This window comes from Sturnira hondurensis, unplaced genomic scaffold, assembly GCF_014824575.4.
Source record: "Sturnira hondurensis isolate 20B ecotype Veracruz unplaced genomic scaffold, ASM1482457v3 Scaffold0007797, whole genome shotgun sequence".
In the NCBI taxonomy this organism is placed as follows: domain Eukaryota; kingdom Metazoa; phylum Chordata; class Mammalia; order Chiroptera; family Phyllostomidae; genus Sturnira; species Sturnira hondurensis.
In genome coordinates, this window is record NW_028080428.1 from 1,130,414 (window position 1) to 1,156,670 (window position 26,257).

A 26,257-nucleotide genomic window follows, 5' to 3' on the forward strand; every position below is an offset into this window, starting at 1 on the left:
GCCCCGCTCCGTCCTGGAACCCGGCACTCCCCACCTCCCACCCCGGCACCTCCCTGCCTCGCCTCTGCGCAGGGACCGGATCCATCCCTGGGTTCCTCGAAAGCCCGGCGGGGCGCTGGGGGGACCTTGGAGGCTCCCCGCCCAGCCGATCGAGGCCAGCAGCGTTGCCGGGAGAGGCAGGAGGAGAGGGAGGAATCAGGAAGATGCTGCGGCAGCAGCATCGGATGAAGCAGACTGTCCCCGTCTCCGCCCTGTGCGGTCCAGCCTTTCCTCCCGCTGTTCCTTCCAGCACCTCCTCATCCCCTCGGTCTCCTCCTGGGAGGCTGGTCCCCACGCCCACGGCGGCCGGAGGCCCCTTGCTCTGCCTCTCTGTCAGCAGGCTCAGTCTCTCCCTCTTCCACTCTCCTTCCTTTCCCCTCCCGGTGCCCTCTTCTCACACCCTGGAGCCCCCCGACAGGGGCTGAGGGCTGGGCAGTAGAGGTAAGGGGGAGGACAGAGCGGGGGGGGGGGCAACTGGGTGTGTCCTGGTACCAAGTGTCCAGACAGGGGCATGTGAGGAGAGGACATCTGTGGGCAGTAGGGCAGGGGGCTACCAAGAACCCTTCGGTGGGTAGGGGTGGAGGAGGGTGTAGGGGTGTCAGGCCAGGCTATTGATCCAGGCATCCCTGGTTCTGCCCGCAGTGACCACAGCCCTCCAGGAGCCTGCTGCCCAGCCTCCCCAAGCGGGAAGTGGAATTGGCCGGGCCCCTGGGCGCGCCATGCGCAGCACCACACTCCTGGCACTGCTGGCGCTGGTCCTGCTCTATTTGGTATCCGGTGCCCTGGTGTTCCAGGCCCTGGAGCAGCCGCACGAGCAGCAGGCCCAGAGGGAGCTGGGGGAGGTCCGAGAGAAGTTCCTGAGGGCACATCCGTGTGTGAGCGACCAGGACCTAGGGCTCTTCATCCAGGTGTGTGGGTGGGGAGAGCCCCTTTGGCAGTCACCTGTGACTGCCTGGCACCAGTGCATGCCAGTGGGGCCGTGTGCTGGGGTGCTGCTCCCAACTGGCGCCCCTGAAGGCTGGGTGCAGCTGGGGGTGCAGGGCAGAGGCCGGGGTCAGGGCTCCGTTTTCAGTGTGGCGTCCAAGGGGGCACTGGTTTTCTGTGCTGTGCACTGTGCTCTGTGCTCCTGGGAGGCCTCCCTCAGTGTGGAGGGTGGTGGGAGGAAGGGAGGTAGGAGGAAATGGCTGCAGCACACAGACGTTGAATTTTCACAGGTCTATCTCACTGGTTCAGGGTTACCAGGTAAAATCCAGGACACCCAGTTAGATGTCAGTTAAACACTGAGTAGTCTTTAAATATAACTATGTCCCGTGCAATGTGTGTGTGTGTATATATATATATATATATATATATATATTTAAATATTTTATTTTTTTATTCTTAGAGGAGAAAGAAAGGGGAAAGAGTGGGAGAGAAACATCAATGTGTGGTTGCCTCTCATGTGTCCCCTACTGGGGACCTGGCCTGCAACCCAGGCCTGTGCCCTGACTGGGAATTGAACCGGCGACCCTTTGCTTCACAGGCCCACGCTCAATCTACTGAGCTATACCAGCCAGGGCTTTTTTAAAAAATATATTTTATTTATTTATGTGAGCAATACATTTTTTAAAGATTTCATTTCTTTATCTTTTTTTTAGAGGGGAAAGGAAAGAGACAGGGAAAGCAACATTAGTGTGGGTTGCCTCTTGTACACCCTCTACTGGGGACGTGGCCCGCAACCCAGGCATGTGCCCTGACTGGGAATCGAACCACGATTGTCTGGTTTGCAGGCCCGAGCTCAATCCACTGAGCTACACTAGCCAGGGCCTGTGCAATATTTTTATTTGCTAAGTCTGGCTACCCTGTCTTGGTCCCTGTACTTTCCTGGAGTCCCAGACGCCTTAGAGGAGCCCAGGAACACTGTAAACACCCCTTGTCCCAGAGGAGCACACCCAGAAACATGTGCAGATGATTTTAGGGAGTCCTAGGACCTCAGCCTGTCCATGCCATTGTGGATGTGAGGTCAAGTGCCCCTGTGCCCTAAGGCACATGCTTACAATGCAGAAGCTAGAGGGCGGACAAGTCAGGGACGGGGTCAGCCTTGGTCCAGCAAGTGAAGAAAGTGCTGGGCTTGTCTTCTGGGAAACTGCCAAGACGTACCTCTGTGGCTCTCTCTGATTTCCGAGCCACTATCGTATTAAAAACCTACTATGTAACTTTAATAGTGTTTTTTTTCACTTGAGTAAGGAGTACCCCACTTTTCCTGCCTGTTCTTTTGGAGAGAGGAGCCATCTGCATGGAGGCCTCTGTGTCCCAGCCGATTCCCAGTGTGGCAGGACCCAGGGCAGAGATGAGGATGGGGTGGGGCCAGGACACGGAGCAGCCTGACATTGTCCCAGACACTTCTAGAATAGCGGGGGAGGCCTAGAGAGGCCTGGGCAGGACAGTGTCTGGCCAGACCACAGGGCAGAGGGAGGGAGGGAATCTGACCTATTTTATCTTCACAAAGGAGTTACTTTTTTTCCTGGATGAAAAGGAAGAAGAAAAGGAAGGGCAGAAACTAGAAGGGTGGGCAACAACTGCTTTATTTTTCTTCTATAATTAGTCGTACAGCAAGTATGCACCTACTGTGTACTAGGTGCTGTGCTATACACCAGAGTGTGAGCGGGAAATTGACATTGGGGTGGGACAGATGCAGGCTGTGCCCTAGAGGAGATCATATCTGGGCAAGGGGACAGATCACTAGAATTCAGTGGAAAAGCAGCTTTCCTTACTTCCTCCTCTGTTAACCACCCCTCTGTAGTATGCTGGGCCCTGGGCTAGGTGCTGGGGGCCTTTGGGTGGGGCTGGTAATTGAAATGAGGAGGTGAGATGGTAGAATGTAGAGATGTGTGATCCGGTTGCAAGGGGCTGCAGGCAGAGTGACAGCCCGGGCAAAGGTGTGCAAGCTGGAAATTCGGAGTGTTCTGCAGAACTGGGATTTAGCAGATGCCTAGTCATTTGAAACAAAAATTAGAACACACAGGATGACAAAGAATTTTCCCCCTTAAGTAGTGAATTTACCGGAAAAGTGTTGCCAAATAAAAAAGTCAAATCACTTTCAGTCATACATTTCACTTCTTGGCTTTATTTAAAAAGTATTATTACAGGAAATGAGATCCTCTTAGAAATCTGGGGCTAAAGTCTCCTTAATGTGGGTTCCCAAACAGCAGATTCGGGAAAGAAGACTGGAGGAAAGGGGGTTGGGACCGGACTGAAAAGGAGCTTAAACCGTGGGCTGGGGATTTGGGACTCCATTCCTCAGATAGCAGGGAGCTATGGAAGTCTGGGGGCCGTTGATTTAGGACAATTAATTTGGAAAGGCTCTTACTAATGAGGACTGCAGGAAGAGAGAGGCGTGGTTTCTGATCTCCCCACACTCCCTGCCTTTGTGTCTTGTCTGTGCTTCTTGGGGAAGGGCCCGATGGCGCCCCCTCCTGGGGTGCTCTGACCTCTACCACTTAGGGGAGGGAGGCTCTCTCAAAAGGGACCCAGCCCTGAGGGATCTGAAGGCCGGTGGGAGGGGCAGACACTGGGCCATCCCTTCAATTTAGTGGTGTTCACCGAGCGCCTGCTGTGTGGCACTGAACTTCAGCAGGGTGGGCGGCTGTTCGCGAGCCCACGAATCTGCCAAAATTGGATGAAAAGTATGATGGTATATGAACCTTCCTGGAGGGAGGGTCCCTAACTTTCATCACGCTTTCTAAGGCAAGGGACTCAAATTCAGCTCCCATAGGGGCAATAGGAATTGGGTGGGGGGTGGTCTGTGGAAAGCTGGAAATCACGGGGCATGGCCACCATGTGGGGCCACAGTGCTTATTTGGCTGTGAGCGCTTTAACCCTTCACCGCAACTCTGCATGGAAGGGGCCCCCTTATCGTCTCCACCTGGTAGATGTGGAAACAGAGGAGAGAGAGTTAACCTGCCCAAGTTCACACATCACCAAGATTCGAAAACAGACGGTCTGGTCCCAGAGTCTGTGCTCCTGACCGCTGTGAAACTGGAAATCTGTTGTGTGAAATTAGGGGGCAGATTTATGTTTCTAAAATAACGGGAAGGTCAAACAAATTTGAGTCACCCAATTTGCAATGCCTGCTGAAAGGGACTGCCTTCAGGAAGACCAGCTGGAAGGGGAGAGCAGGGAGGGGAAGGAAGGGAAACACTGCGGACACTGGAGGGCCAGGGGGTTGGCCAGGACCGAGGGAAGGACTAAGCTTCCTCTTTCTGCGCCTTGTCCTGCAGGAAGTGGCCGATGCCCTGGGAGGGGGTGCGAACCCTGAAATCAACTCAACCGGTCACAGCAACTACTCAGCCTGGGACCTGGGCAGTGCCTTCTTTTTTTCAGGCACCATCATCACCACCATCGGTGGGGGAGGGGACTGGGCATATGGAGGGAGCACGGGGTGGCTGGGCTTTCTCAAGGGGGAAGTTGCAAGGGGAGGTAGGGGGATGCCAGGTCACCCCTAGACCTCCTGCACGGCCCCTCTGCCCAGGCTACGGCAATGCGGCCCTGCGAACAGATGCTGGGCGCCTCTTCTGCATCTTTTATGCACTGGTGGGGATCCCGCTGTTCGGGATGCTGCTGGCAGGGGTCGGGGACCGGCTGGGCTCCTCCCTTCGCCGCGGCATCGGTCACATAGAAGCCATCTTCCTGGTGAGCTGCTCCAAGCCCTTGTGCTGGGGCCCTGAGATGGCCCTGAGATCTCGGGAGCCTCCCCTCAGGCTCCCAGAGGAGGGGGTGTGGGGTGTGAGAATGGACGTTTTGGGGACTCCCTGCAGAAGTGGCACGTGCCCAAGGAGCTGGTGCGAATTCTGTCAGCGGTGCTCTTCCTGCTGGTCGGCTGCCTACTCTTCGTCCTCGCCCCCACCTTCGTGTTCTGCTACGTGGAGGGTTGGAGCAAGCTGGAGGCCATCTACTTCGTCGTCGTGACGCTCACCACCGTGGGGTTCGGGGACTATGTGGCCGGTGAGGCCACCTTTCTTGTGCTTTACTTCCTTGCCCACTTGATTCCTACCCAGAGGCTCTGCACTTCTCCTTCTCCCTCCAGACGCCACGTGGTGTTTGTGCACCCCCACAGGGTGGCTGCAACCCCTATATCCACTCTTGCACCCTAATGTTGCCGCACTGATACAACATCTCATGCACACTTCCATTCTTGCATGCCTGCACCTCCATGTGTGTTCACCCATGTAATAAAGTGCACCCTCACACAGGCTCACATTCTTGCACATGAGCACTCCCACTCACGTGCTCTTATCTTGCACACTTCAAATCATGCACGCTCATCTTCTGGCATGTATGCTCACTCTCTGTCACATCCTCACTGTCCTGGGGACAACGGGTACTTTCGATGAGCTGGGAAGACGGGTGGTGAAAGGGTGACTTACTGGCTCAAAACGTGCCCTGCAATCATCTTCTTTCTGCCCTCGCCGGTGGTATCCTAGGCGCCAGCCAGAACTCTGCAGTCTATCAGCCGCTCGTGTGGTTCTGGATTCTGTTCGGCCTGGCCTACTTCGCTTCGGTGCTCACCACCATAGGGAACTGGCTTCGAGCAGTGTCCCGCCGCACTCGGGCAGAGGTAGGCGCCCCTGGGTCGGCTCCGCGCCTGCGCCGCGGCGCTGATGCGCTGTACCCTGGCAGTTGCTTGGCCAGCAGACCTCCCTTCCAGAGCGTGGGATCCTCCAGGCTGGGACTGAGTGAGCTCCATTATGCACCGGCCAGGGGCAAAGGGATAACTCAGACAGGTTTGCAGGCCACTCCATCTCTGCTTTTACGGGTACGGTTGCTAGATTTACCAAGTAAAAACGCAGGAAGCCCAGTTAAATGTGACCCTCAGACAAATAATATTTTAGTATAAGTATGTGCCACATATTGCATGGGACGTAATTACACTAGAATTATTTTTGTTGTTTGTCTGAAATTCAAATTTAGTTGGACGACCTATATTTTGTCCTCACACTCTTCGCGCCCAGCCGGCCGAGGAGCGCAAAGGGCTCTGGGGGCGCAGGAGGCCGAGCTGAAGTAGAGCGGGTTTTCTAGAAAAGCTCCCGGAGCAGAGGGCGCTTCCGTGCGACGCAGGAGGGGAGGTCGTGGGGCCAGGGGATGAGAGGGGCAATGCCTGATTGGCGAAGGGCAGGCTCCCGGGGCTGCTGAGGCGGTCGAGGACCCCCGGTCGAGGACCGCTTTTCCTCCCCGCGCAGATGGGCGGCTTCACGGCGCAGGCGGCCAGCTGGACCGGCACAGTGACGGCGCGGGTGACCCAGCGAGGCGGCCCCGCCGCACCGCTGCCGCCGGAGAAGCAGCAGCCGCTTTTGCCTCCACCGCCGTGCACCGCGCAGCCGGCGGGCAGGCCCCCGTCCCCTGCGCCCCCCGAGAAGGCCGAGCCGCCTTCCCCGCCCACGGCCTCCGCGCTGGATTACCCCAGCGAGAATCTGGCCTTCATCGACGAGTCCTCGGACACGCAGAGCGAGCGCGGCTGCGCGCTGCCCCTCCCGCCACGGGGTCGCCGCCGCCCCCACAACCCCGCCAGGAAGCCCCCGCGACCCCGGGGCCCTGGAAGCCCGCGGGACAAAAACGTACCCGTGTAGAGGCAGGACCCACGGCCCAGACCTCCCGAAGGGCTTCGTTCTTGCTCTCTCCCCAGCATGCTCTGCTTGTTTGACCAAAGAACCCCTTTTCCCCCACCGGATTGTAACCTGGGGAACAGGCTAGGTTGCTCACTTGCTACCGCGGCTCCTGGCCCTCTCCCCACTCCATCCATTTCCAGACCCCCTTTCCGTCTCGCTGTCCAGAGGCTGGGGCTGTCCTGGCTGGGCCTGTCCCTCACAACAGTGCCTCAAAGCCTGCGTCAATAAACAGAAAAGTATGCGCCGCTGTGGGCCTACACGCTCCGAGGACTCGAGTGGGGTGGGGGGTGCTTGCTTCGGGCCACCTCCAGGAAGGCAGTCCCCCCGTAGCTCCCCCTGCACCTGCGGCGGTTTGGTCGAGGCTCGCCCTCCTGACCGTCATCCGCCCGCGCCTCTGCTTGGAGGCTCCTGGACAAGGTCCGGCGGAGGAATCTGCCAGGGTGGGCGGCCCGTCTCCCACCCCAGCCCAGCTATTCCGGCGGGGTGGGTGGGGAGGGGAGAAGTAATGGTTTCCAGTGTAGGGGGCCTGTAGCTTGAACTCGTCCTGCACGAGATCCTCGTTGCCCTTCCGGAAAGGGACCCCGCCCCTCCCCCTTCCTGGAGCGCGACGCCCTCTCTCTTGCCCGAGGCCTGTGGCGACTGGGTCCGTTGGGGCAGAACCATGGAGGAAAAGGCTTTCAAAGTAAGAGCTCTTCCTGGGCCCCTCGGCCTGCAGGGCCCAGGCTCGTTCAGCCGCTGCTTATCCTCATTCAACACTCTCCCTGGCAGCTTGCTTCCCCCTCGGTCTTCTCGTCCCTGCCCCAGCCTGCGCTTCCTCCCCTCCCCCAACACCCCGTCACCCTGGCTCTGGGCTTTCCTTGGCTTTTTTTCTAGGACCTTTTTAAAATTTTAATTTATTGGGGCGACACTGGTTAATAAAATTATATGTGTTTTAGGTGTAGAGTTCTATAACACATCATCTGTATGTTGTATTGTGTGTTCACCACCCCAAGTCAGGTCTCCTTCCATCACCGTTTATTGCCCCTTTACCTTTTGCCTCGCCCCACCCCTCTTCCCCCCTGGTCATCACCAGACTGTTGTCTGTGTCTGAGGGTTTGTTGTTGTTATGTTTTGCTTAATTCCTTCACCTTTTCCACCTGGTCCAGCAACCCCCCCGCCCGTCTGACAGCCGTCAGTCTGTTCTCTGTGAGACTATTTCTATTTTTTTGTTAGTTTATTTTGTTCATTAAATTCCACATGAGTGAGGTCATATGGTATTTGTCTTCCTCTGACTGACTTATTTCACTTAGCACAATGCTCTCCTGGTCCATCCATGCTCTCACAAAGGGTAAGATTTCATTCTTTTTTATGGCTGAGTAGTATTCCACTGTGTAAATGTCTTATCGTTTTATCCACTCGCCTACTGATAGACATTTAGGCTGCTTCCAGATCTTGTCTTTTGTAAATAATGCTGCAATGAACATAGGAGTGCATATATTCTTTCAAATGAGTGTTTCGGTTTCTTCACATATATTTTCAGAGGTGGAATCGCTGGGTCACAAGGCAGGTCCACTTTTAACTTTTTTTTTTTTTTAAGATTTTTATTTATCTTTACAGGGGAAGGGAAGGAGAGAGGGAGAGAAACATCAATGTATGGTTGCCTTTCGTGCGTCCCCTGCTGGGAGTTGGCCTGCTGGGAACTGGCCTGCAACCCAGGCATGTGCCCTGACTGGGAATCGAACCACGATCCTCTGGTTCGCAGGCCCGTGCTCAATCCACTGAGCTATACCAGCCAGGGCTCACTTTTAACTTTTTGTGGCAACTCCACACTGCTTTCTGCAGTGAGTGCACCCATGTGCGTTCCCACCAACAAACAATGGAGTTCCCCTTTTCTCCGCATCCTCGCCAGCACTTGTCATCGTTGATCTATTGGCCATAGCCATTCTGACAGGTGTGCTGGGATTTCCTTGTTGTATGTGGCCCACAGGCGTCAGCCGAGTCTTCAGGCCGCCATGACTCAGTTAGGTCAAGCCTGAACAGTGACGTCCGGAATCTGTGGACCATGGCCTCGCTGTCGCAGTCCAGGCTGAACGTGCCGCTGACTAGTCTCTGTGAGGACTCTGAACTGGAGGGCAGCAGCATAGGCAGCAAGACTGACCAGTGGTACAACCAGGAGGAGGTCCGCCAAGACTCTGAGGACGTCTGGAAACAATGGGAAGACAGAAAGGACAAGCCAGAGGAGCTGGGCCCCGGTGGCTTCCAGGGAAGCGATTTAGAAGGGGACGAGTATTCCAGAACCAAGACGGGTCAGTGTGGCCTCAACGGGCTGTGGGTGCTCACAGGGCAGAGGGCCGGCCACCGCCCTAATTTCTGTTGGTGGAAAATTCGGGGAAGCAGTAGTATCCGTTTCTAGGATTCCCTGGGTGAGGCGCCCGCGCTGATCTTTCAAGCTTTAAATCAACCAGACATTCTTGGAGCGCCCCCTACCGGGAGGCGTCGTACAAAGTCCTGTGGCCAGGGGCACACCAGGTCCGGGAGAGGCACGCAGGAAAATGCTCAAACGCAGCGCGGTTAGGACCGTGCTTTTAATGGAATAACCAGGATAGTTGAGAGGAGGGAATTCATTTCTTGTCGGTGGGTTTTCAAAGGTCAAGGAGGTGCCTGTCTGTCATTGGTGACAATTTTTAAGTACCTACTTCATGCTGGGCACTTTTTGGAACTTTCCCCTCTCCCCGCAGCCCTTCATCAGATAACTCAGACTGGCAACAGTATAGTGACTGCCGTTTATTGAGTTCTCACTCTGTGCCAGGCACTGGGCTTCCCTTGCATGATCCCTTTTAAACTTCTCAAACTCCACAAGGGGTTATTCTTATTACCCCATTTCACAGATGAAGAACCTGAGGGTCAGAAAGTTTCAGTCACTGGCCCTAAGTCTCACACAGTGGGGCAGTCAGAACGGGAACCTGGATGGGTGAGACAATCAAGCCCAGGGGCTTTATGGTAAATCACGGTCCCTTACTGTTTTCCACTCAGGTGGCCCCTGGTGCTCTTCTCTGAAGGCCACTCTCCCTGTCAGATGCCACCCCATACATCTCTGACCCAGGAAAGACCCGGCAGTCTGCAGATGACTCATCTTTCTTTTCTCTTCTCCCAGAAATACCTTCCTCAATGGCATCACCCAAAATCTCGAAGCACACACCCCATCGAGCCTACTGGGTGGAGCAGCAGAACAGGGTTGGAGGCACCCGGGAAGACTGGGGATTTTAGTGGGGTGGGGAATGGGCAAGCTGGGGATTCAGGGATGAAGGGGGTTGCAGTGGTCTGTAGGGTGGAGGGGCGGGTAGGTGGGGGGTCTTGGGCTGGAGGCAGCAGGCGGGGCATTTCAGCTGTGGGCAGAACTGGGGTCCCTTGGACATCTGAGCCTCTTGTTGCCTCTTCAGCTGCCCCTGCCCCTGGTGGAACTCATGGAGAGTGAAGCTCTGGAAATCCTCACCAAAGCCCTCCAGAGTGAGTCCCTCCCCCAACTCCCAAGAGACCTTGGGTGGTTTTTCAGGACTTGAGCCTGTGGGAGTGGGCTTTCAGGGTGTGTTTGCCTTGCCACATTCCCTTACCACTCACTAAAATTCCAGGAGCCCCACAGAAAGTAAAAAGTTGGGGGACAAGGCAAACCCATTGGGGAGATGATGGGGTAAATGTGAGGGGTCTGGGCTCCAGCTTAAGTGCAGCCCCCACTCTAGCTGACAGGAGTTTTCTAAGACTGTTTCTCCATTTGCCCAGTTAGGGTGACATTTTTTTGTGTGGCCCTGGTCCCTTCCCGGGGTAATGTAAAGAGCCTTTGAAGAGTGGATTTGCCCTGCTGGTTTGCCCTCCTTATGACATAGGGGGGCTGGGGCTGACTAATGGCTAATAGTGAGTGGTCCAGGAAGTGTCCAAAAAGCAGCCTACTACCACTGTCTTAGATCAGGCCCTCATCTTCTTTAATCTTGCCCTCATTCATCCTCCACCTCAATATCCTATCTTGCTCTGCATTCCCCCATCTGTTGGGAGCACAGGTCTATGACTTGAAACGAAGCCGGCAGGGCCCAGCACTTTGGAGATCCAAAGTTCCCCAAACTAACACAGACCCCAGTGCTCAGAGCTTCTGCCAACCCAAGTTACCCAAGGTCCCTCAAATCACACATGTGGCATCTACTGCTAGGGACACCATGCCCCTGCCAACTGAGCTGAGTATAGATCTGTTCCCCAGGCTACCGGTCAGGGATCGGCAAGGATCACTTCTTAACCAAGCAACTGCAGAGATACATCGAGGGACTCAAGAGGCGACGGAACAAGAGGCAACACGTCTTGGTGCACTGAGAGCACCAGCTCAGGCTCAAGTGACTGTCCAACTCCAGCCCCAGTCCCTGTCCTGCCCCAAGACACAGCCCGACCCTCTCCGCGTGGAATTTGAACCCTAGAGAAATAAAAGAGCCTGTACAAGGTCCGTGAGTCTGTGCGTGGCTGCTTGCGTGAGGCGGACGCACACGGCCCCGCCTTTCCCCATGACCTTCACTCGGTCACCGCAGTGACCTTGAGCGTTCTTTGTTGGGGCCCTATCAGCGCCACCTTTCCGGGACTCGAAATCCAAGACATCTTGCATGTTTTAGGTCTGTTTCTCCCATCCCAGATACTGCAGCTTTGTAGGGATATTGGGTTTGCAGTCCAAGTGCTCCCGCGGTGTTATCTTGTGGGATAAGGAAAAAGAGAAAGTGGCAGAGATTAGCCATCAGCTAGCGCTCTCTAGGCTCCGCCCCTCATGCATATGCAGATCACCTAGCCTTTCCGCTCGTCCGGCCCTCTCATTTACATGTGTCTGTAGTCTCCCGGGTCTGGAAACTGAGGCCACTGAGAGATGTAGCCCACTCCTCGGGCTCACAGCGCGCCCCGCCTCCTTCGTTACGTAAGAGCGTTCTTGGCCTTACCCTTCCCAGAGCTTCTCAGCGTCTTCTCGGATCACGTCCACCCGGAGGCTGCGTACGCAAGTGCGCTGCTGTGGCTTGCGGCAACGGGGCGTGACCTTCGTGAAAGCCCGCCCATTCGCTTCGCCTGCTCCTCCCCTACTTGTCCCGGCACTCAGGCGCTGCCTGCCCCACTTGTCTTATTAGCATAGGGCGCCGGGCCCCGCCCCCTGTTTTGCATGCGCACAGCCGGCCCCGCCCCCACTGTCAGCTGGAGGAAGCGGAGTAGGAAGCGGCCGCGATGTCCTTTTGTGTCCTACAAGCCGCCAGCGGCGCCGCCGAGTGAGGGGACGCTGCGCGGCGGGGCGGCGCAGCCCGAGGAGGCGGCGGAGGAGGGGCCGCCAGCGGCCCCCGGCTCACCCCGGCGTTCCGGGCCGCTCGGCCCCCATGCCTGCCCACCCGCCCAGCCGGAGTCCCAGGTCCGGGGGCGGAGGTGGAACACCTATGGGGAGGTGGGCGGGAGGGGTGCTGGGGCCATGTGCGAGCCCCGCAGAGAGGCGGGCGGGGGCGGGCCGCAGGCGGGGTCCGGCTTTTGGACCGGCCAGGGTCACGGTCGGGACCCGGTGGAGAGCCAGAAGAGGTCAGGGTCCGGGAGGGATCCGGCGTCCAGATCTTAGTGCCCCGGCCTGGAGCAGGGGCCGGCTTTGGCTCGGGCTGAAAATCCTAGCCAGGGTCGGGCTTGGGCCTCGGATCCAGTCCTAGGGCAGGGTTCAATCCGACACCTGGAGCATGCCGAAGTCCAGGGGCTGGCGGGGGTGGAAGATGAGGGTTCCCTGTCGGGGAAGGGGCTTTGAAGACCACGTGGGGGCGCTCCAAGGGTCCTTGGGCCACCCTCCTCTCTGGGTCAAAGGTCATCGAACCCGCAGGGGAGAACTTCCTCCTCCCTGGCACTCCCCATTTACTTCCTGATAACCTGAAAGAGGTCCCCGGCGGGCGGAGGAGGAGGGGAACGAAGCAACTTCTGGCAACTTCCCGTAGGTGTGCGCGTGTTGGGGGGGCGGGGCGCCCCGGAGGTGGAGGACCCTGAGGCTGCCGGAGTGTAAGAGCGAATGTGTTGGCGGGTGGGATGCGAGGGGGTGTGCAAGGAGGTGGAGCCGCGCCAGTCAGGTGTGCCTTGGAGTGGGTTTGCCTGGACCGGGGGTGGGGGGTGGGGGGTCGGTGTGTCAGGTGGAAAAGCTTTGAATGTTTCCACAGGGGTCTATGCCTGTGAGTATGGGGGTATGGTGAGGGTGTAAGGCCGTGAGTGTGTGATTATGAGTCATGAGTGTGACTTTGTTTCTGGGGTTTGCACTTGGGGAGGGATAAGTGAGCATGAGTGAGAACTGGGCCTGGAAAGGCCCTGTGTGAGAGTGAGCATGTGAAGACCTAGGTGAGTGGGAGTGTGTGAGCACATCAGCTGCCCTTGGGCTTGTGTGCCTCAGTTTGCTCTCTTGAATGGGGGATACCTTAGTGAGAGGAAGATCACCAAGGCCCCTCTCTGGGGGAAAATTAGAGGTCTCCCATTTCTGGCTGAGGATTCCAATGGGGTTGGAGGTCATCTGGGACCAAGGTTACCCTGCTCACTGGCCTGGGTGGGAGTAGGGGGGTTTCTAAGCCTCCTGCAGGTCCCCAAGTGGGACCTGCCAGTTACTGGCCCTGGAAGCTCTGGAGACTCTGTTCCCGTGGCAACAACTGGGGGGGGGCCTTCTTCATGGGCAGCCCTTCCTTGGACTCTGTACCTCCTCCTTCCCCCTCGCTGATAGTGGAAGCCTGGCCCCAGGCCTGGGGTTGGGCAACCAGGGTGGCAGGGTGTCTCCATCCCCCATCCTAGTGCCTCCCTGTGACCTGACAGGTTTCTTCCCACAGGTGACCAGCGCCATGTCCAGCCAGGTGGTGGGCATTGAGCCTCTCTACATCAAGGCGGAGCCAGCCAGCCCAGACAGCCCAAAGGGCTCCTCAGAGACCGAGACTGAGCCCTCTGTGGCCCTGGCCCCTGGCCCAGCTCCCACTCGCCACCTCCCAGGCCACAAGGAAGAAGAGGATGGGGAGGGGGCTGGGCCTGGCGAGCAGGGTGGTGGGAAGCTGGTGCTCAGCTCCCTGCCCAAACGCCTCTGCCTGGTCTGTGGGGACGTGGCCTCTGGCTACCACTATGGTGTGGCATCCTGTGAGGCCTGCAAAGCCTTCTTCAAGAGGACCATCCAGGGTGAGCCCCCACCCCACTTCTGTGCCCTTTGCCCTCTGGGCCTGGCACTGCCCAGTGGATGCACTGCTAGGTGGTGCCAGACGCCCAGATTGCCATGGTGCCATTTGGGGTTGGCAGCCTGATATTCCCAGGCCCTCTTACCCCCAGGGAGTGCTCTTTCCCTTAGAAACTAAATAGATCGAGGGGTGTGTTGATGGAAATTGATGGATTAGCTGTGCCATGTAAGAGAGGGTTTGGGGTATCTCTGAGGGTGCCGTAGGCTCAGCCTCTCCCATAGTAGCTCTGAAAAGCTTGCGACCACCTCTGCCTGCTCTAAACTTTGATCTTGCTTCTGGTGGCTACTGGCCTCTCACCAACATAGAACACACCCACCCCTTTATGTGGGCTTCCCCAAAGCAGCACCGGTGCAAGGCAGGTTTTCAGGGCTGAGAGGGGCCACCTCCTATTTCAGTACCTAACTTTAAAAAGACTGCTAGGCACCCTGTTGATAGTACTCGGGGACTCTTATTAAAATGTGAGCGAGCGAGATGGTGACAGAGTAAGCAGCACTTGGGATGTGCCTGTCACTCACATTTTTATGTAAACCTCAGTTGCTTTGGGGCTATAACATGAGTACTTTTTGAGAACGTTTCTTGTATGCTTGCCAGGCACTGTGTCTCTTTGCATTCACAATCTGTTACCCCCACAGCAACCTAGAAGGTGCCAGCACTGTTGTAACTGAGGCCTGGGTTGGTTTTTAAAACTTCGTCCCAGCCCTAAGGTAGAAAATGGCAGAACTAGGGTTTGAACTTGGGTCGATTCAGGTCCAGAGTTGAGCTCCTCAGTGCCAAACTGCTGCCTCTGCTTATTACTAATAACTGAACTTTGGACAGGTGCCTCACGAATGGTTGTGACATTCAGAGAGTCTCGACTTCGCCATTGCCAAGACTCACTGGTCTAAAACCTCTGTGTCCTCTTCTGTCTCCGAAGCCCAGGGAGCCAACAGGTTCAGGTCCAGGTGTCCCCTGCCCATCCTGGAACCCTCCATTCTCTGCTGACTCAGCTGACAAACGTTTATTGAGCACCAGCCATAAATAATAGTCACTTAGTGAATGTTTAGATGTTGTGAGCTATGCTACATGTGTTACCTCAGTTACCCCCTTGAATTCTCACAGCTTCATCTTTGTAAGAAGTACTGTTTCCATCTCCCAGTTTTACAGATGAGAAAACTGAGGGCTTGAGGGCTTAGATATGGGGCTTGTTCAAGGTCACACAGCTGGTGTATGGAAGTGTCAGGCAGCTTCCAGAGCCTTTACAAACCCTGTGCTCTGCTGCCCTGGCCACTGTTGCAGGCATGGGGACTCAGGCAGGACCACCCCATCCTCAGACAGTTTACTTTCTAGCAGTGGGAGGAGGAAGGAAACAATGAATTGCACACAGTTGTTGTAGTACAGCTGTGATAAGTGCTGGAGGGTGAGGAGCAGGGTCTGTACCAAGGAACCTGGCTGGATCTGGGGCTCAGGAGGGCTCAGCCTTGAGCTGAGCATGGAAGCCGGGTAGGGTGAAGGAGAAACGAGCCAGGGGCTTGGCGGCTGGCTGTGTCACTCAGTCCTTGGAGTGGCCCTGGGAGGCTGAGAGGGCTGCCATGCATTCATTCAACCAGTTGTGAGTGCGCACTTTGTGCCAGGCCCCATTCCTAGCACTGGTGACCGTCCTGGCTCTCGTGGGGTGGACAGTAATGTTGGGAGACAGGTAATAAAGACAGTAAATACGTACATTTGTAGCATATTAGATGGTGCTGAGAGCTGATGGGAAACTATCAAGCAGGGGCAAGTGCCCGGAGCCATCGCCAGAGGGGGCAGGTGGCATTCTCACCACCCCTCACAGGGTAGCCCGGGAAGGCCTGGCGAGGGGACAACAGGCAGAGATCTGAAGGAGGGAAGGGAGCCATGGGCTCTGAGTTAGGGGCCTGGAGCCAGAGCATAGTGCGAGGCAGGTGAGGTCGAAAAGGGCGTGAGGAGCAGGGGTACAGGGTCACAGGGTTCGCTGGGCTCTTACCGCTGGAAGGGAAATCACTGGAGGGTTTTGAGCAGGGGAGGGCCAGGATCTAACTTCGGTTTGACAGGGTGTCTTTGGCGGCGGGGTGGAGTGTGAGTGGAGGAGGCGAGGGCAGAGCCGGAGGCAGGGCAGGAGGGAAGGCCCGCCAGGATCAGCGGACAGGGTGGATTTGGGCTGTGGGACAGAAAGCTGTCTCCTACGCTGCTGCTTGAGCGGCTGGACAGATGGAGTTGCAGGTTTGGGAGGGGGGTCGGGGCCACATTTGGGACAGGTTAGGTCTGTGAGGCCTTCCAGACAGACGTGCAAGGTATTGAGGAGGCAGGGGATATAAGTCTGGAGTTTAGGCAGGTCTAGGCAAGAGATGGATTTGAAAGCCTGTGACTAGGTACGGTCACCATGGGGGTGAGTCAGCGGAGATGAGGTCTGAGGGCAGCCCTGAGGACTGCCCCCAGGAGCACAGTGGGATGCACAGGAACCACAAAGTGGCCAACGAGGGGGGAGGAAAACCAAGAGTGTCCTGAGAGCAAGAGCAGAAAACTGTTTCAGTGTTTCTAGGAGTAGGATGGGATCAATGGCATTAGATGGCCCTTTAGGTCTTGTAGGATGAGGATGAGAGTTGATCATTGAGGGTAGCAAGAGAGAGGCCATTGTGACCTTTGAAGAGAGCAGATGAGGACAGTAGAGTCCAGAGATGGGGCTTGACAAGAGGCCAGGGGCAGATGCATCCTGACTCCCCTGGTCCCAGTCCTTTTGTCCGGACAGGGGCCCCCAGCCCAGCAGCCATTCTCCTCAGTGCCCTGGCCGTCCCTGCCCCACTCACGCACTCCTGCTCTCCCCAGACCTGTGCTTGCCCGGGGCGAGTCAGGGTTCTCCTGTCTGCTGGGCCCCCTCCAGGCCCTGGGAGGCTGCCACTGGAGCCCTGCCTCTTCCTGGCAGGGAGCATCGAGTACAGCTGTCCGGCCTCCAACGAGTGTGAGATCACCAAGCGGAGACGCAAGGCCTGTCAGGCCTGTCGCTTTACCAAGTGCCTGCGGGTGGGCATGCTCAAAGAAGGTGAGTACTGGGCAGGGGCCTTGGCGAGGGTTGGGAGAGCCGGATGCATGGGGCCAGAGAGGGCGGAGCTTGAGAAGTTCTGGTGGAATGGATTGGGCAGGAGGGCTCTGCAGAACAAGTCACTCCCAGCTCCCAGGACACAGCCCTGTCCTTCAATTCAAGGGGTACGTCTGGACCGTGTCCGGGGTGGGCGACAGAAGTACAAGCGGCGACCAGAGGTAGACCCACTGCCCTTCCCAGGCCCCTTCCCTGCTGGACCCCTGGCAGTAGCTGGAGGCCCACGGAAGACAGGTGAGCACTGTGGCTCCTTGGAGTTGAAGGGTCGGGATTGAAATGGGACCTGCGAGTCTGTCCGGTGGCACTCCCCCAGGACAGTAGTTATCTTGTGCACTGGAACCCAAATTTTCCTTCCATTTATTCGCTTACTCATTTCCCCCCAAAAGCATCTTTGAAAATACTTTTTCTGTCAGTCCCTGAGTAGTACAGCTGGGAACAGGGAAAGGTTTTCTAACCCTCATAACCTGTTCACAAACAGACTGGCTTCCCCTGGGAGACAGGGAGAGCCCTTCCCCGAGAAAGGGCTGAGCCTGCTAACCAGTGGCTGTTGAGGAAGGCCACGGGGGGACTGACTCTGGGAAGATGTTTGACCCCAAAGGGCCTGCAAGGTGATGAATCCAAGTGCCTCTTCCAACTGTCACTGCAGCCCCAGTGAACGCACTGGTGTCCCACCTGCTGGTGGTAGAGCCGGAGAAGCTGTACGCCATGCCTGAGCCAGCGGGCCCCGACGGACACCTCCCAGCCGTAGCTACCCTCTGTGATCTCTTTGACCGAGAGATCGTGGTCACCATCAGCTGGGCCAAGAGCATCCCAGGTAAAGGGCCAGGTGATGCGGGCTTCCCCAGGGCAGGCCAGGCCAAGCCTGGCTCTGGGCACCTGCTCAGAGCCAGGTGTGCTCCGCGCTGCCCTCCAGGCTTCTCGTCACTGTCACTGTCGGACCAGATGTCAGTACTGCAGAGCGTATGGATGGAGGTACTGGTGTTGGGTGTGGCCCAGCGCTCACTGCCACTGCAGGATGAGCTGGCCTTCGCTGAGGACCTGGTCCTTGATGAAGAAGGGGCGCGAGCAGCTGGCCTGGGGGAACTTGGGGCTGCCCTGCTGCAGCTGGTGCGGCGACTGCAGGCCCTGCGGCTGGAGCGGGAGGAGTACGTGCTGCTGAAGGCCCTGGCCCTGGCCAACTCAGGTGAGTCTGGGCAGGCCCTGACGAGTCTCCAGGAGGCCTCCCATAACTCCTCTGGTGGGACAGTTCCATTTTACAGACAGGGGACACTGAATCATAGGGAATAACAGCTATGTGCTAAAAGTCACAAAACAAGGCAAGGGCAGACGCAGGAATAGGATTTTGAACCTTAGTGCCATACTTAACTGGAAAGGCGAATGATTTAATGGGAGGGAAGGTGGGGAGAACAGAAGGGGACCACAACTGAGAAAGGCAGGGCCCTGGCTCATGGGCAGCAGTGAATGTTGCCTCAACCAGCCAATCAAATTGGTGTCTGGCCCCTCTGTACACCCAACCCTCAGTGCCCAAGCAGAGTTATGCTGTCTCCTTCCTGGAGATGTCAACAGCTCTCTCCCTGCTCTTTGCAGACTCTGTGCACATTGAAGATGCTGAGGCTGTGGAGCAGCTGCGAGAAGCTCTCCACGAGGCCCTGCTGGAGTATGAAGCTGGCCGGGCAGGCCCCGGAGGGGGTGCTGAGAGGCGGCGGGCAGGCAGGCTGCTGCTAACACTACCGCTCCTTCGCCAGACAGCAGGCAAAGTGCTGGCCCATTTCTATGGGGTGAAGCTGGAGGGCAAGGTGCCCATGCACAAGCTGTTCTTGGAGATGCTGGAGGCCATGATGGACTGAGGCAAGGGGTGGGCATGGGTGGGGGTGCTGGCAGGACCCGCCCAGCATGTGGTCAGCCCCAAGGGGGCAGAGCTGGGGTCCGGGCAGTGCCACAGCCTGCTGGCAGGGCCAGGGCAATACTATCAGCCCCTGGGAGCAGGCTCTACGCCCTCCCCTCCCCCTTCCTTGGGGGTATTAGAAACTGGGAATGTGTTTGCCCAGGCTCTGCACACAGTGCTGCCCCTTGCAAGCCATAATGTACCCCCAGTAGGGGGTGCTGTGGAAGCCATAGGGGGCTGCAGGGGATGTGTGGGGGAGGGGGACAGAAGCCTGATCTCAGGGAGGGAAGGGAGTGGAGGCCACAGTCTCCCAGCTTTTGCTGCTGCTTAATCTGACCTCCCCTCCAGAGCAGAGGGGAATTTGGAGAGCAAAGGTCCTACCCCCTTGGCTCCTCTCATCATTTGCATTGGGCATTACTGCCCGCCCCCCCCAAGCAATAACTCCAAGCAGGCTCCAGCCCCTGGACCCCTGGGGTGGTCAGGGCCCCCCATCAGCTCCCACCCAGCCTCCTCAGGGGGTAGGGAGAGCACTGCCTCGATGCCCTGCAGAGCAATAACACTATATTTATTTTTGGGTTTGGCCAGGGCGGCGCAGGGACATGGGGCAGGCCAGGGCCCAGAGCCCTTGGCTGTACAGAGACTCTATTTTAATGTATATTTGTTGCAAAGAGAAACCGCTTTTGGTTTTGAACCTTTAATGAGAAAAAAATATATCGAGCTCAAGAACACTGTGTGGTGTGTCACTGGGTCAAAGTTGGCGGTACACTTTACAAAATTAACGACAGAAATATAAATAAACAAAGATCACACAGTCGCAGTGTGAAAACCTGATGCTGGCACCCTTAAGTCTCGGTTTGCTCATCACTCAGTAGCATGTTTGGGATCCCGCGGGTGATGGGGAACACACGTCCCGACTCCGGGCACTGCAGGGTGCCCTCCATCACCTCCACCTACAGAGAAATGGGGAACTGAGCTGAGCGCTGGCAGCCTCCGGGTATGGCTGTGTGGCCAGGAACCAAGTGACAGGCCATTTCTCACCTCCAGCAGTATGTGGTGCATAGTCCTCAGAAAATCCTCATTTTGCTCATACCCCTGAATTGGCTCTGTGGGCACCTCTCCCAGGGACAACTGTAGATAAGAGCCTTCAATTACCTCCGGGAATCCCACACCCTGGCCAGGTGCAAAAAAAGGTTGTCAGGAGACCCCCCTCCCCCCCCGCCGCAACGGTGTGCACGGGGTGGGGGCTCCTCACGGTATTGGCCGCCTCCACAAGCGCCGCCCACTCCACCTTCGGTATCATACGCGCCACGAAGTCAGGGTTGAACTCCACAGGCATGATGCGGACCTCGGAGGCCTGCGGGCAGTAGGTGTTTAGTTAGGCAGGGGCCGGAGCCTAGTTCTCCGATCCCTCCCGGGGAAAGGGCGCTATACCGCCCCCCGTACAGTACCTGCAGGCGCAGGGGGAATCCACGGGGTCCCACCCCTTTCACGTGCGAGCTCAAGAAATTGTGGGTAAGCAGCTTCATGTCTCAACAAAACTCTCACGAGGTGGTGACCGGAAGAAAGTAGAAACTCTGCTGCGTCACTTCCGGGGGCACTTTGCTCTCTTCTATTGCACCGTCCGGAGGAGCGGAAGCGGTGAAATGCAGGAACTTCCGTTGCTCGCGAGCTCGGAGGTATAGCGAAGGCCAGGTCAGATGACGCGTTGCTACCGGCAGCAGGTTGCTACCGACCCAGTGGTTTTTGTCTCCAGACCTCCTCGCGCTACAAATCACGTACAGTGAAAATCACATGTAAGAAAGCCGCAATGCAGGGGCCGTCGTTGACTGCAAAATATGTTTTACTTCTATGCAGGTGCCTAAAACTGTCGTCACCCGCCCCTCGCTTTCGGTGAGGGACGGAAATGCTGCTTCAATCCATGAATTAGGCCCTTTAAAGCGGCGGCACCCCATCCTTGTATGCAAATAAGCTGCGCGGCGACTGAAAGCTCCGCCCACCCGCCCAGCTCCTGATGCAAATAAGTCTATTATTACGCAAGCCCCACCCCTGGCGTACCGCTCACGCCGGCGCCGTGGCTGTGGCCCGCCCCAGCGGTCAGCCTAGGGCCCTGTGGTTGGCAGGCTCGTGTTGCGGCACTGCAGTGCGTGCCCTCCCTCTTGCGGGTACCCTGAGACGGGAGCGGAGGAGGAGGCGGGGCAGGGAGGTTGTGGCCTCAGAGCCTGGTGTGGGGATGACGGGCTTGTGCATTCTGAACCACGTATCGGGCTCGCTACTTTCCCGGGTGGCCGCCGTGCGTCGTGCAGCAGCGGTGGGAGGCAGAGGGTGCCTGGAAGCAGGTCTAGAGTGGACGCTTGGCAGAGCCCGCGGTATCAGAAGCACCGCTGTCGCAATGGCCCCGATCAAGGTGACCGCTGGCCCAGTCCGGCCGGGACTGATCCCCTCTTCCTTCCCCCTTCCATTTCTCCCAGGCCCTCCGTCCCGTTGAAGGCAGTGGCCCCCAGCCCCAAACCCTACTGGCCTCCCTCTTTTCCTGCCCTGCGGTCCTGTCTCTGCTGCCCTAGAGACTCCTTCCCGTCGTCTGCCCCCCCATCTCCAGAACAAACCTCGTGGCTGCCCCGCCGTTCTCACCAGTTCTAAGGGCTTGGTGCACCATCTCCTGAGACGGTTCCTGAGGCTTTTCAGCCTCCTTCCACATTCCCTTTGCGACACCCTATGATGGGTGTCCACCATTTTCAGGCAATAGAATGCCATGGCCTCCCCCACCTTCTGGAACCTCCTTTGCCCCAGGGTCCCTTCCAACCCCCATACATAGCTCCCTCTGTACCCTCCTGCATGCTTTGTCCAATTATTTGGCATCACCCTCACACTGTCTTCTGAAACGTGTTGTGTCTTAGGGCTCCTACTGTGTCCTCCCCATTCCCTTCCAGACACAGCTGATTCCTCACTTCAGCTGCTTCATTCCTCTCATCTTGAATCACCTCCAGCTCCTTAGAACTAAACCCTGCCCCCGTCCCAACTATTCCGAGACCTCCACTCTCCTCTGCATTCTACTCCCAACCCCTGACTTTCCCTCCCTCTTATTTCCCTGCTGCCCGTGAAGCCCTCAAACACTCCCAGGTAGACTGATCCTTCTTCCCCTTTGAGAGATCCCCTCCTCTGTACCTCCCAGATGTAGGGCCCGCACTCCCCGCAAAAAGCTTTCTTACTTTCTGCTCTCCTCCCTTTTTCTCCTTTTGGGGGTGGGTTGCAGACCTGGCCAGGATCCCCCCCCCGCCCCGCCCCCGGGTTGGTCAGGGCCTCCACCCCACCAAATACAGCCTCCTTGCCCCTCCTTCTCCTGCCCAGTTATCCCACTTCTTTCCTGTACTTTACACAGCCTGTTTACTCAACTCCTTGCAACTCCCGGAAGGCCTCTCCCTTTTTCTGTTGCCACCACAAGGCCCTCAAGTAGAAATAAGGCCACCTTGAAACTTGGAGGATGGCGGGTAACTAGGCAGTAGGAGAAGAGAGGGTGACAGGGAGGGACCTCTGGAAACTCTGACAGGGTCGGGCTTCCTGCTGTGTGTCATTGCTGGCACCCCGAGGTGTGGCTTCCAGGTCCTCCGTCTCCTGAGCCCTCTGTTTGCTGCCCTTCCCCGGCCTCCCTACCTGTCTCCCACTCCCCGAATTCTACCTCGGAGTCCTTCCCTCCAGGTGGGAGATGCCATCCCATCCGTGGTGGTGTTTGAAGGGCAGCCTGGGAACAAGGTGAACCTGGCAGAGCTGTTCAAGGGCAAGAAGGGTGTGCTGTTTGGAGTCCCTGGGGCCTTTACCCCCGGTTGTTCCAAGGTGAGGTCCTGCCCTTTGGGATCTTGTGTGCATCGTTCAGGAGTCCCCCACATTGTCCCGAGGCAGCTTGCAACATTAGTTGCAGGTGATATCCCAGTGAAAAACTGATATCACAGTGTTCAGAATGTAGGAGAAGTGAAATCCAGCACCTCTTATTGACTCTGCTGAGTGACAGGCACTCTGGAAGGTGTTTGGGTAAATAAGACATGACTGCGCCTGTGGGAAGTTCATGGCCTTGACCACAGCCATCTTAAGTATGGATCCAGGCTCCCTAGTGACCAGGGCAGGAAGGAACTGTGGCTCACGCAGTTCTCAGTGTCTGTTGAAAGGTGTGGGAGGCCTGAAGGTGGAGTAGCCCGAAGAGGAGGGGCAGTTGTCCTTTTGCTGAGTCTGTCTCTCCTCCACAGACCCACCTGCCTGGGTTTGTGGAGCAGGCTGGGGCTCTGAAGGCCAAGGGGGCCCAGGTGGTGGCGTGTCTGAGTGTTAACGACGTCTTTGTGACTGAACAGTGGGGACAAGCCCACAACGCAGAAGGCAAGGTGAGGCATGGGTCCTGCAGGGGACCTGGGGGCCAGGCGGGAGATTCTTCTGGTGACTTTTACTTTCTCTTTAGGTTCGGCTCCTGGCTGACCCCACTGGGGCCTTCGGGAAGGTATGTGTAACCCCCACCCTACAGGATGACCCCTGTTTCAAGCCTTGGAGGCAGGGATTTGGAGGGACAGGGCCAGTGGAGGGAGCTTGGCCTGTTCTGGGGGTTCCCAACTCTTCTCGCCTCTCCCCTTTCTTAGGAGACAGATTTGTTACTAGATGATTCATTGGTGTCACTCTTTGGGAATCGACGGCTCAAGAGGTAAAAGTGGGAGGGTCCTCCCTTTTTTGTAACTTACACAGAAGTTACAAAACTTCTTGACTCCCCCTGCCACCCTCCCTCTCAATTCTCAGCCTCCAGGCTCAGGCTGTTGTAACTGGCCCCACCCTCTTTCTGGCAGGTTCTCCATGGTGATAGATGATGGGATAGTGAAGTCTGTGAATGTGGAGCCAGATGGCACAGGTCTCACCTGCAGCCTGGCCTCCAACATCCTCTCGCAGCTCTGAGGTCCTGGGCCTAGACATACGTCTCCTGCCCTTTCCTGATCCCACCTGCCCAGCCTAGCCTGAATTTGGACCACCCAGTTGAAGCCTTGGCCAGATTTCTGCAATAAACACTTTTGGTTCACATCTGTCTCCTTGATTTTGAATTGTTGATTCCCTCTGTCCCAGGCCTCATGACAGTCATAGCTGTGAGGGTAAGTGGGCAGGGCTAAAGAGGATGCTCATATAGGAGACCTTAATTTAATTTAGGAGGTAGTCATGGAAGGCTTCTTGAAAGAGGTGTTATGAAGCATTTGTCTGCAAGCAGAGAAAAAGCCAATGGTGCAGAGCAAGGGAAGGAGCAGGTTGTGCAGAGGGAACGCATCTGGAAAGGCCCTGGGCAGGCTAGAGCGTGGCTCACACCTAGGATTTTTGCATTTGATCTATGGGTGCTTGATCTCATTTAGACCATACACCCTAAAGTAGGGACTTTGGCCCTAGGCACCCCCCGACCTGGGCCAAATCCCAGCCCCATCATTGTTTTCAGATTGTTGAACCATTCCTAGGAGCACCCACATCCCAGGAAGGGCCTCTGGGACCTTGGGACCATCTGACTTGCAGGAAGAGCTTCATCAATAGAGGCAGTGCTGATTCAGTCCAGGAGGGCTCCCTGGAAGAGGAGATTAGGTGAGCTGTGGAGGGAAGAAGATCGTGGTAAGGCCTGAGCAGTTGTGGGTGTACTGTGAGCAGCCAGGGATCGGGGAGGCCAGCAGGGTTGGGGGCTGGGGCTGCTGCTTTCTGCAGGCCCTGCTCTTGCACCTTTGCCTTTTGTCCCTGGGGAGCCACATGGTTGGCAGCAAGCGGGGACTGTTGGGCCCCTGCTGCATTTCAGAGCTCACAGCCTAAGAGGGGACAGACGCTTCAGGTGTAGTAAACATTTTCAACATAATTCTGTGGAATATGTCCCCCCAGCTTGCTGCCAAACATCTAGCCAAAGCCCCCAGCGTCGATGATGTCAGGAGGCTTTGGCTAGACGTAAGTGATGACGATTCATTCAAGGGCCTTAGGGATTGCAAACCAGAAACAACCAGGCAGTACCTGGAGTGTTCTCAGGAAGGAAGAAAAGCTGGTTTCTCGGAGTAAGAAGTCGTTCTTGAGAAGAGGCGGTCCTGCGTTCTTAGCCTCTGGGTCGGTCCGAGATGGTGGTTTAGATGACGGGCGGTCTGGAAGTGTGGCTTTTCCCCTCAGTCCTTCAGGGGGTAATCGGAGGGATATCTGGAGGTTTGAGGTACGGGCGTGCCTCGGAGATATGATGTAGTTCCAAACTGTCATAGTAGAGGAGTCCTGATCTTCTTGCTGGGGAAGGGTCTTGTCTTCAATTTCGAAAGAAGTGCAGCACCTGGGGAGCGCAGTGAAGTGGGGGACGGTGAGGCGAGGTTTGCCTGCGTGCCCAGCCCCGCTCTTGTGGGTGGCCCTGCCCGGGGTCCTGTCAGCAGTAGGCTCTGAGCACCCTCCCTGTCCTGTCTGGCCCCCGACCCCTGCCCATGGCTGGTGAGGGTGGGCTGCGCTCATGGGGGGGTCAGGGAAGGCCTCGGGAAGGCCTCTGGGGAACAGTCCTTGAGATTGTTCCAATCCATGGGATTGGTGCTCCTGGCAGAGGGAACAGTGTGGCTGTGGGTCCAGAGGGTGGAATGGCCTCAAGCTGCTGCCGCACTCGACCAGCTGGGTGAGGGAGGATGTTGGGAGGGCAGCGGCCTTGAAGCCCCAGTGAGCCACTCGCTTTTCCACCCCACAAACACCTCAGGCCAGTGAAGGACATCTGCGGGGAAGTGTCAGGTCAGATTCATCCCTGGCCTCCCCTGTGGGGGCAGAGCTGGAGCGGGGGTGAGTGGGAGGCAGGGTGAGGTGCCAGGTGGGCAGTGCAGGGCAGGACGTAACGGAGTAACGTCCCGCAGGTGGGGGCTGACACCTGGGCACCTGTTGGGTGTCGGGAGGGAGGGGGTTCTGAGGACCGGAGGTCTGAGGAGCTGGGAAGTTGGCGTGGTGTCCGTGTGTGTAGGCACTCAGCACAGGGACTCAGCCTCTGACCTTTGTCCCTTGAATTCTCTCCCCAAACCTGCTGCCCCTCAGGGGTCCTGGGCTGGGACAAGGCAGGGGGCTGACCACCCATCTCAGTCACTTTGGTCACAGCGCTGTCTTTGACTTGATGGTGGAAAGGTCCTTTCTTTCCTGGACACCATCTCTCTTAATCCTCCTTGCATACAAATAAGGAAACTGAGGCATAGAACTTCCCTTGAGGTCACCTGTGTGCACACCGGTACATGGCCTTGACTTCCTGGTGGAGAGAGCGTCCGAGTCGGCGGCTGGTACCCCCTTCCCTGCAGCAGCCCTGTGCTGCCCTGGCAGCCGCTCATTACCAGGGCAAGTGCAGCAGACCTCTCCATCACTGCCACTCAGTGACCTCTGTCCCCTCCACTCCTGGCCT

The 26,257-nt window shown here is 57.0% G+C and overlaps 5 protein-coding genes and 1 long non-coding RNA gene across 9 annotated transcripts; 4 read left to right on the forward strand and 2 right to left on the reverse strand.

Moving 5' to 3' along the window:
- The first annotated feature begins 360 nt into the window (after window positions 1–360).
- Window positions 361–6,644, forward strand: KCNK4 (potassium two pore domain channel subfamily K member 4). Of its 2 annotated transcripts, XM_037053066.1 has the most exons (7): window positions 361–480; window positions 682–947; window positions 4,299–4,422; window positions 4,550–4,710; window positions 4,836–5,022; window positions 5,502–5,635; window positions 6,258–6,644. In XM_037053066.1, the coding sequence occupies exons 2-7, from the start codon at window positions 759–761 to the stop codon at window positions 6,642–6,644; spliced, it is 1,182 nt and encodes a 393-aa protein (XP_036908961.1). In that variant the 5' UTR covers window positions 361–480; window positions 682–758. The 2 variants fall into 2 exon arrangements, with proteins under 2 accessions (XP_036908961.1, XP_036908962.1); XM_037053067.1 differs by lacking the exon at window positions 361–480 and having other exon boundaries at window positions 651–947.
- Window positions 2,588–7,181, reverse strand: LOC118991678 (uncharacterized). Its single transcript, XR_005067460.1, has 3 exons — window positions 6,637–7,181; window positions 5,445–5,821; window positions 2,588–3,010 (listed from the first exon to the last, which is right to left on the reverse strand). It is a non-coding gene; the product is annotated as an uncharacterized LOC118991678 (long non-coding RNA).
- A 1,429-nt stretch (window positions 7,182–8,610) lies between these two features.
- Window positions 8,611–11,145, forward strand: CATSPERZ (catsper channel auxiliary subunit zeta; the record flags this gene model as incomplete). The annotated part of the gene is made up of 4 exons (XM_037053159.1): window positions 8,611–8,968; window positions 9,817–9,896; window positions 10,103–10,169; window positions 10,909–11,145. Coding segments are annotated over 4 exons (615 nt in total), but the record flags the coding sequence as incomplete, so codon positions are not given.
- A 710-nt stretch (window positions 11,146–11,855) lies between these two features.
- ESRRA (estrogen related receptor alpha) lies at window positions 11,856–19,599 on the forward strand. Of its 3 annotated transcripts, none has more exons than XM_037053063.1 (7): window positions 11,856–12,078; window positions 13,505–13,841; window positions 16,815–16,931; window positions 17,094–17,222; window positions 17,635–17,802; window positions 17,902–18,171; window positions 18,576–19,599. In XM_037053063.1, exons 2-7 carry the CDS (start codon window positions 13,517–13,519, stop codon window positions 18,833–18,835), a joined length of 1,269 nt encoding a protein of 422 aa, XP_036908958.1. In that variant the 5' UTR covers window positions 11,856–12,078; window positions 13,505–13,516; the 3' UTR covers window positions 18,836–19,599. The 3 variants fall into 3 exon arrangements, with proteins under 3 accessions (XP_036908958.1, XP_036908960.1, XP_036908959.1); XM_037053065.1 differs by having other exon boundaries at window positions 12,031–12,092; XM_037053064.1 differs by lacking the exon at window positions 11,856–12,078 and adding an exon at window positions 12,518–12,633.
- On the reverse strand, window positions 19,552–20,767 carry TRMT112 (tRNA methyltransferase activator subunit 11-2). The gene is made up of 4 exons (XM_037053069.1): window positions 20,322–20,767; window positions 20,126–20,227; window positions 19,912–20,001; window positions 19,552–19,823 (listed from the first exon to the last, which is right to left on the reverse strand). Exons 1-4 carry the CDS (start codon window positions 20,397–20,399, stop codon window positions 19,716–19,718), a joined length of 378 nt encoding a protein of 125 aa, XP_036908964.1. The 5' UTR covers window positions 20,400–20,767; the 3' UTR covers window positions 19,552–19,715.
- A 202-nt stretch (window positions 20,768–20,969) lies between these two features.
- PRDX5 (peroxiredoxin 5) lies at window positions 20,970–23,917 on the forward strand. Its single transcript, XM_037053070.1, has 6 exons — window positions 20,970–21,277; window positions 22,567–22,701; window positions 23,109–23,240; window positions 23,315–23,353; window positions 23,490–23,551; window positions 23,691–23,917. Exons 1-6 carry the CDS (start codon window positions 21,104–21,106, stop codon window positions 23,794–23,796), a joined length of 648 nt encoding a protein of 215 aa, XP_036908965.1. The 5' UTR covers window positions 20,970–21,103; the 3' UTR covers window positions 23,797–23,917.
- Window positions 23,918–26,257: the final 2,340 nt, after the last annotated feature.

Bases quoted from the DNA above. Each gene is read 5' to 3' on its own strand.
- TRMT112 (XM_037053069.1), bottom strand. From the start codon at position 20,399: ATGAAGCTGCTTACCCACAATTTCTTGAGCTCGCACGTGAAAGGGGTG. The intron at 20,228-20,321 runs GTACTGTACGGG...TACTGCCCGCAG, and splicing joins GATTCCCCCTGCGCCTGCAG to GCCTCCGAGGTCCGCATCAT. The intron at 20,002-20,125 runs GTGAGGAGCCCC...TCTTATCTACAG, and splicing joins TTGTGGAGGCGGCCAATACC to TTGTCCCTGGGAGAGGTGCC.
- ESRRA (XM_037053063.1), top strand. From the start codon at position 13,517: ATGTCCAGCCAGGTGGTGGGCATTGAGCCTCTCTACATCAAGGCGGAG. The intron at 16,932-17,093 runs GTGAGTACTGGG...CTTCAATTCAAG, and splicing joins GGTGGGCATGCTCAAAGAAG to GGGTACGTCTGGACCGTGTC. The intron at 17,803-17,901 runs GTAAAGGGCCAG...GCTGCCCTCCAG, and splicing joins CTGGGCCAAGAGCATCCCAG to GCTTCTCGTCACTGTCACTG.
- PRDX5 (XM_037053070.1), top strand. From the start codon at position 21,104: ATGACGGGCTTGTGCATTCTGAACCACGTATCGGGCTCGCTACTTTCC. The intron at 21,278-22,566 runs GTGACCGCTGGC...CCTTCCCTCCAG, and splicing joins TCGCAATGGCCCCGATCAAG to GTGGGAGATGCCATCCCATC. The intron at 23,241-23,314 runs GTGAGGCATGGG...CTTTCTCTTTAG, and splicing joins CCCACAACGCAGAAGGCAAG to GTTCGGCTCCTGGCTGACCC.
- KCNK4 (XM_037053066.1), top strand. From the start codon at position 759: ATGCGCAGCACCACACTCCTGGCACTGCTGGCGCTGGTCCTGCTCTAT. The intron at 4,423-4,549 runs GTGGGGGAGGGG...CCCTCTGCCCAG, and splicing joins CACCATCATCACCACCATCG to GCTACGGCAATGCGGCCCTG. The intron at 5,023-5,501 runs GTGAGGCCACCT...GTGGTATCCTAG, and splicing joins GTTCGGGGACTATGTGGCCG to GCGCCAGCCAGAACTCTGCA.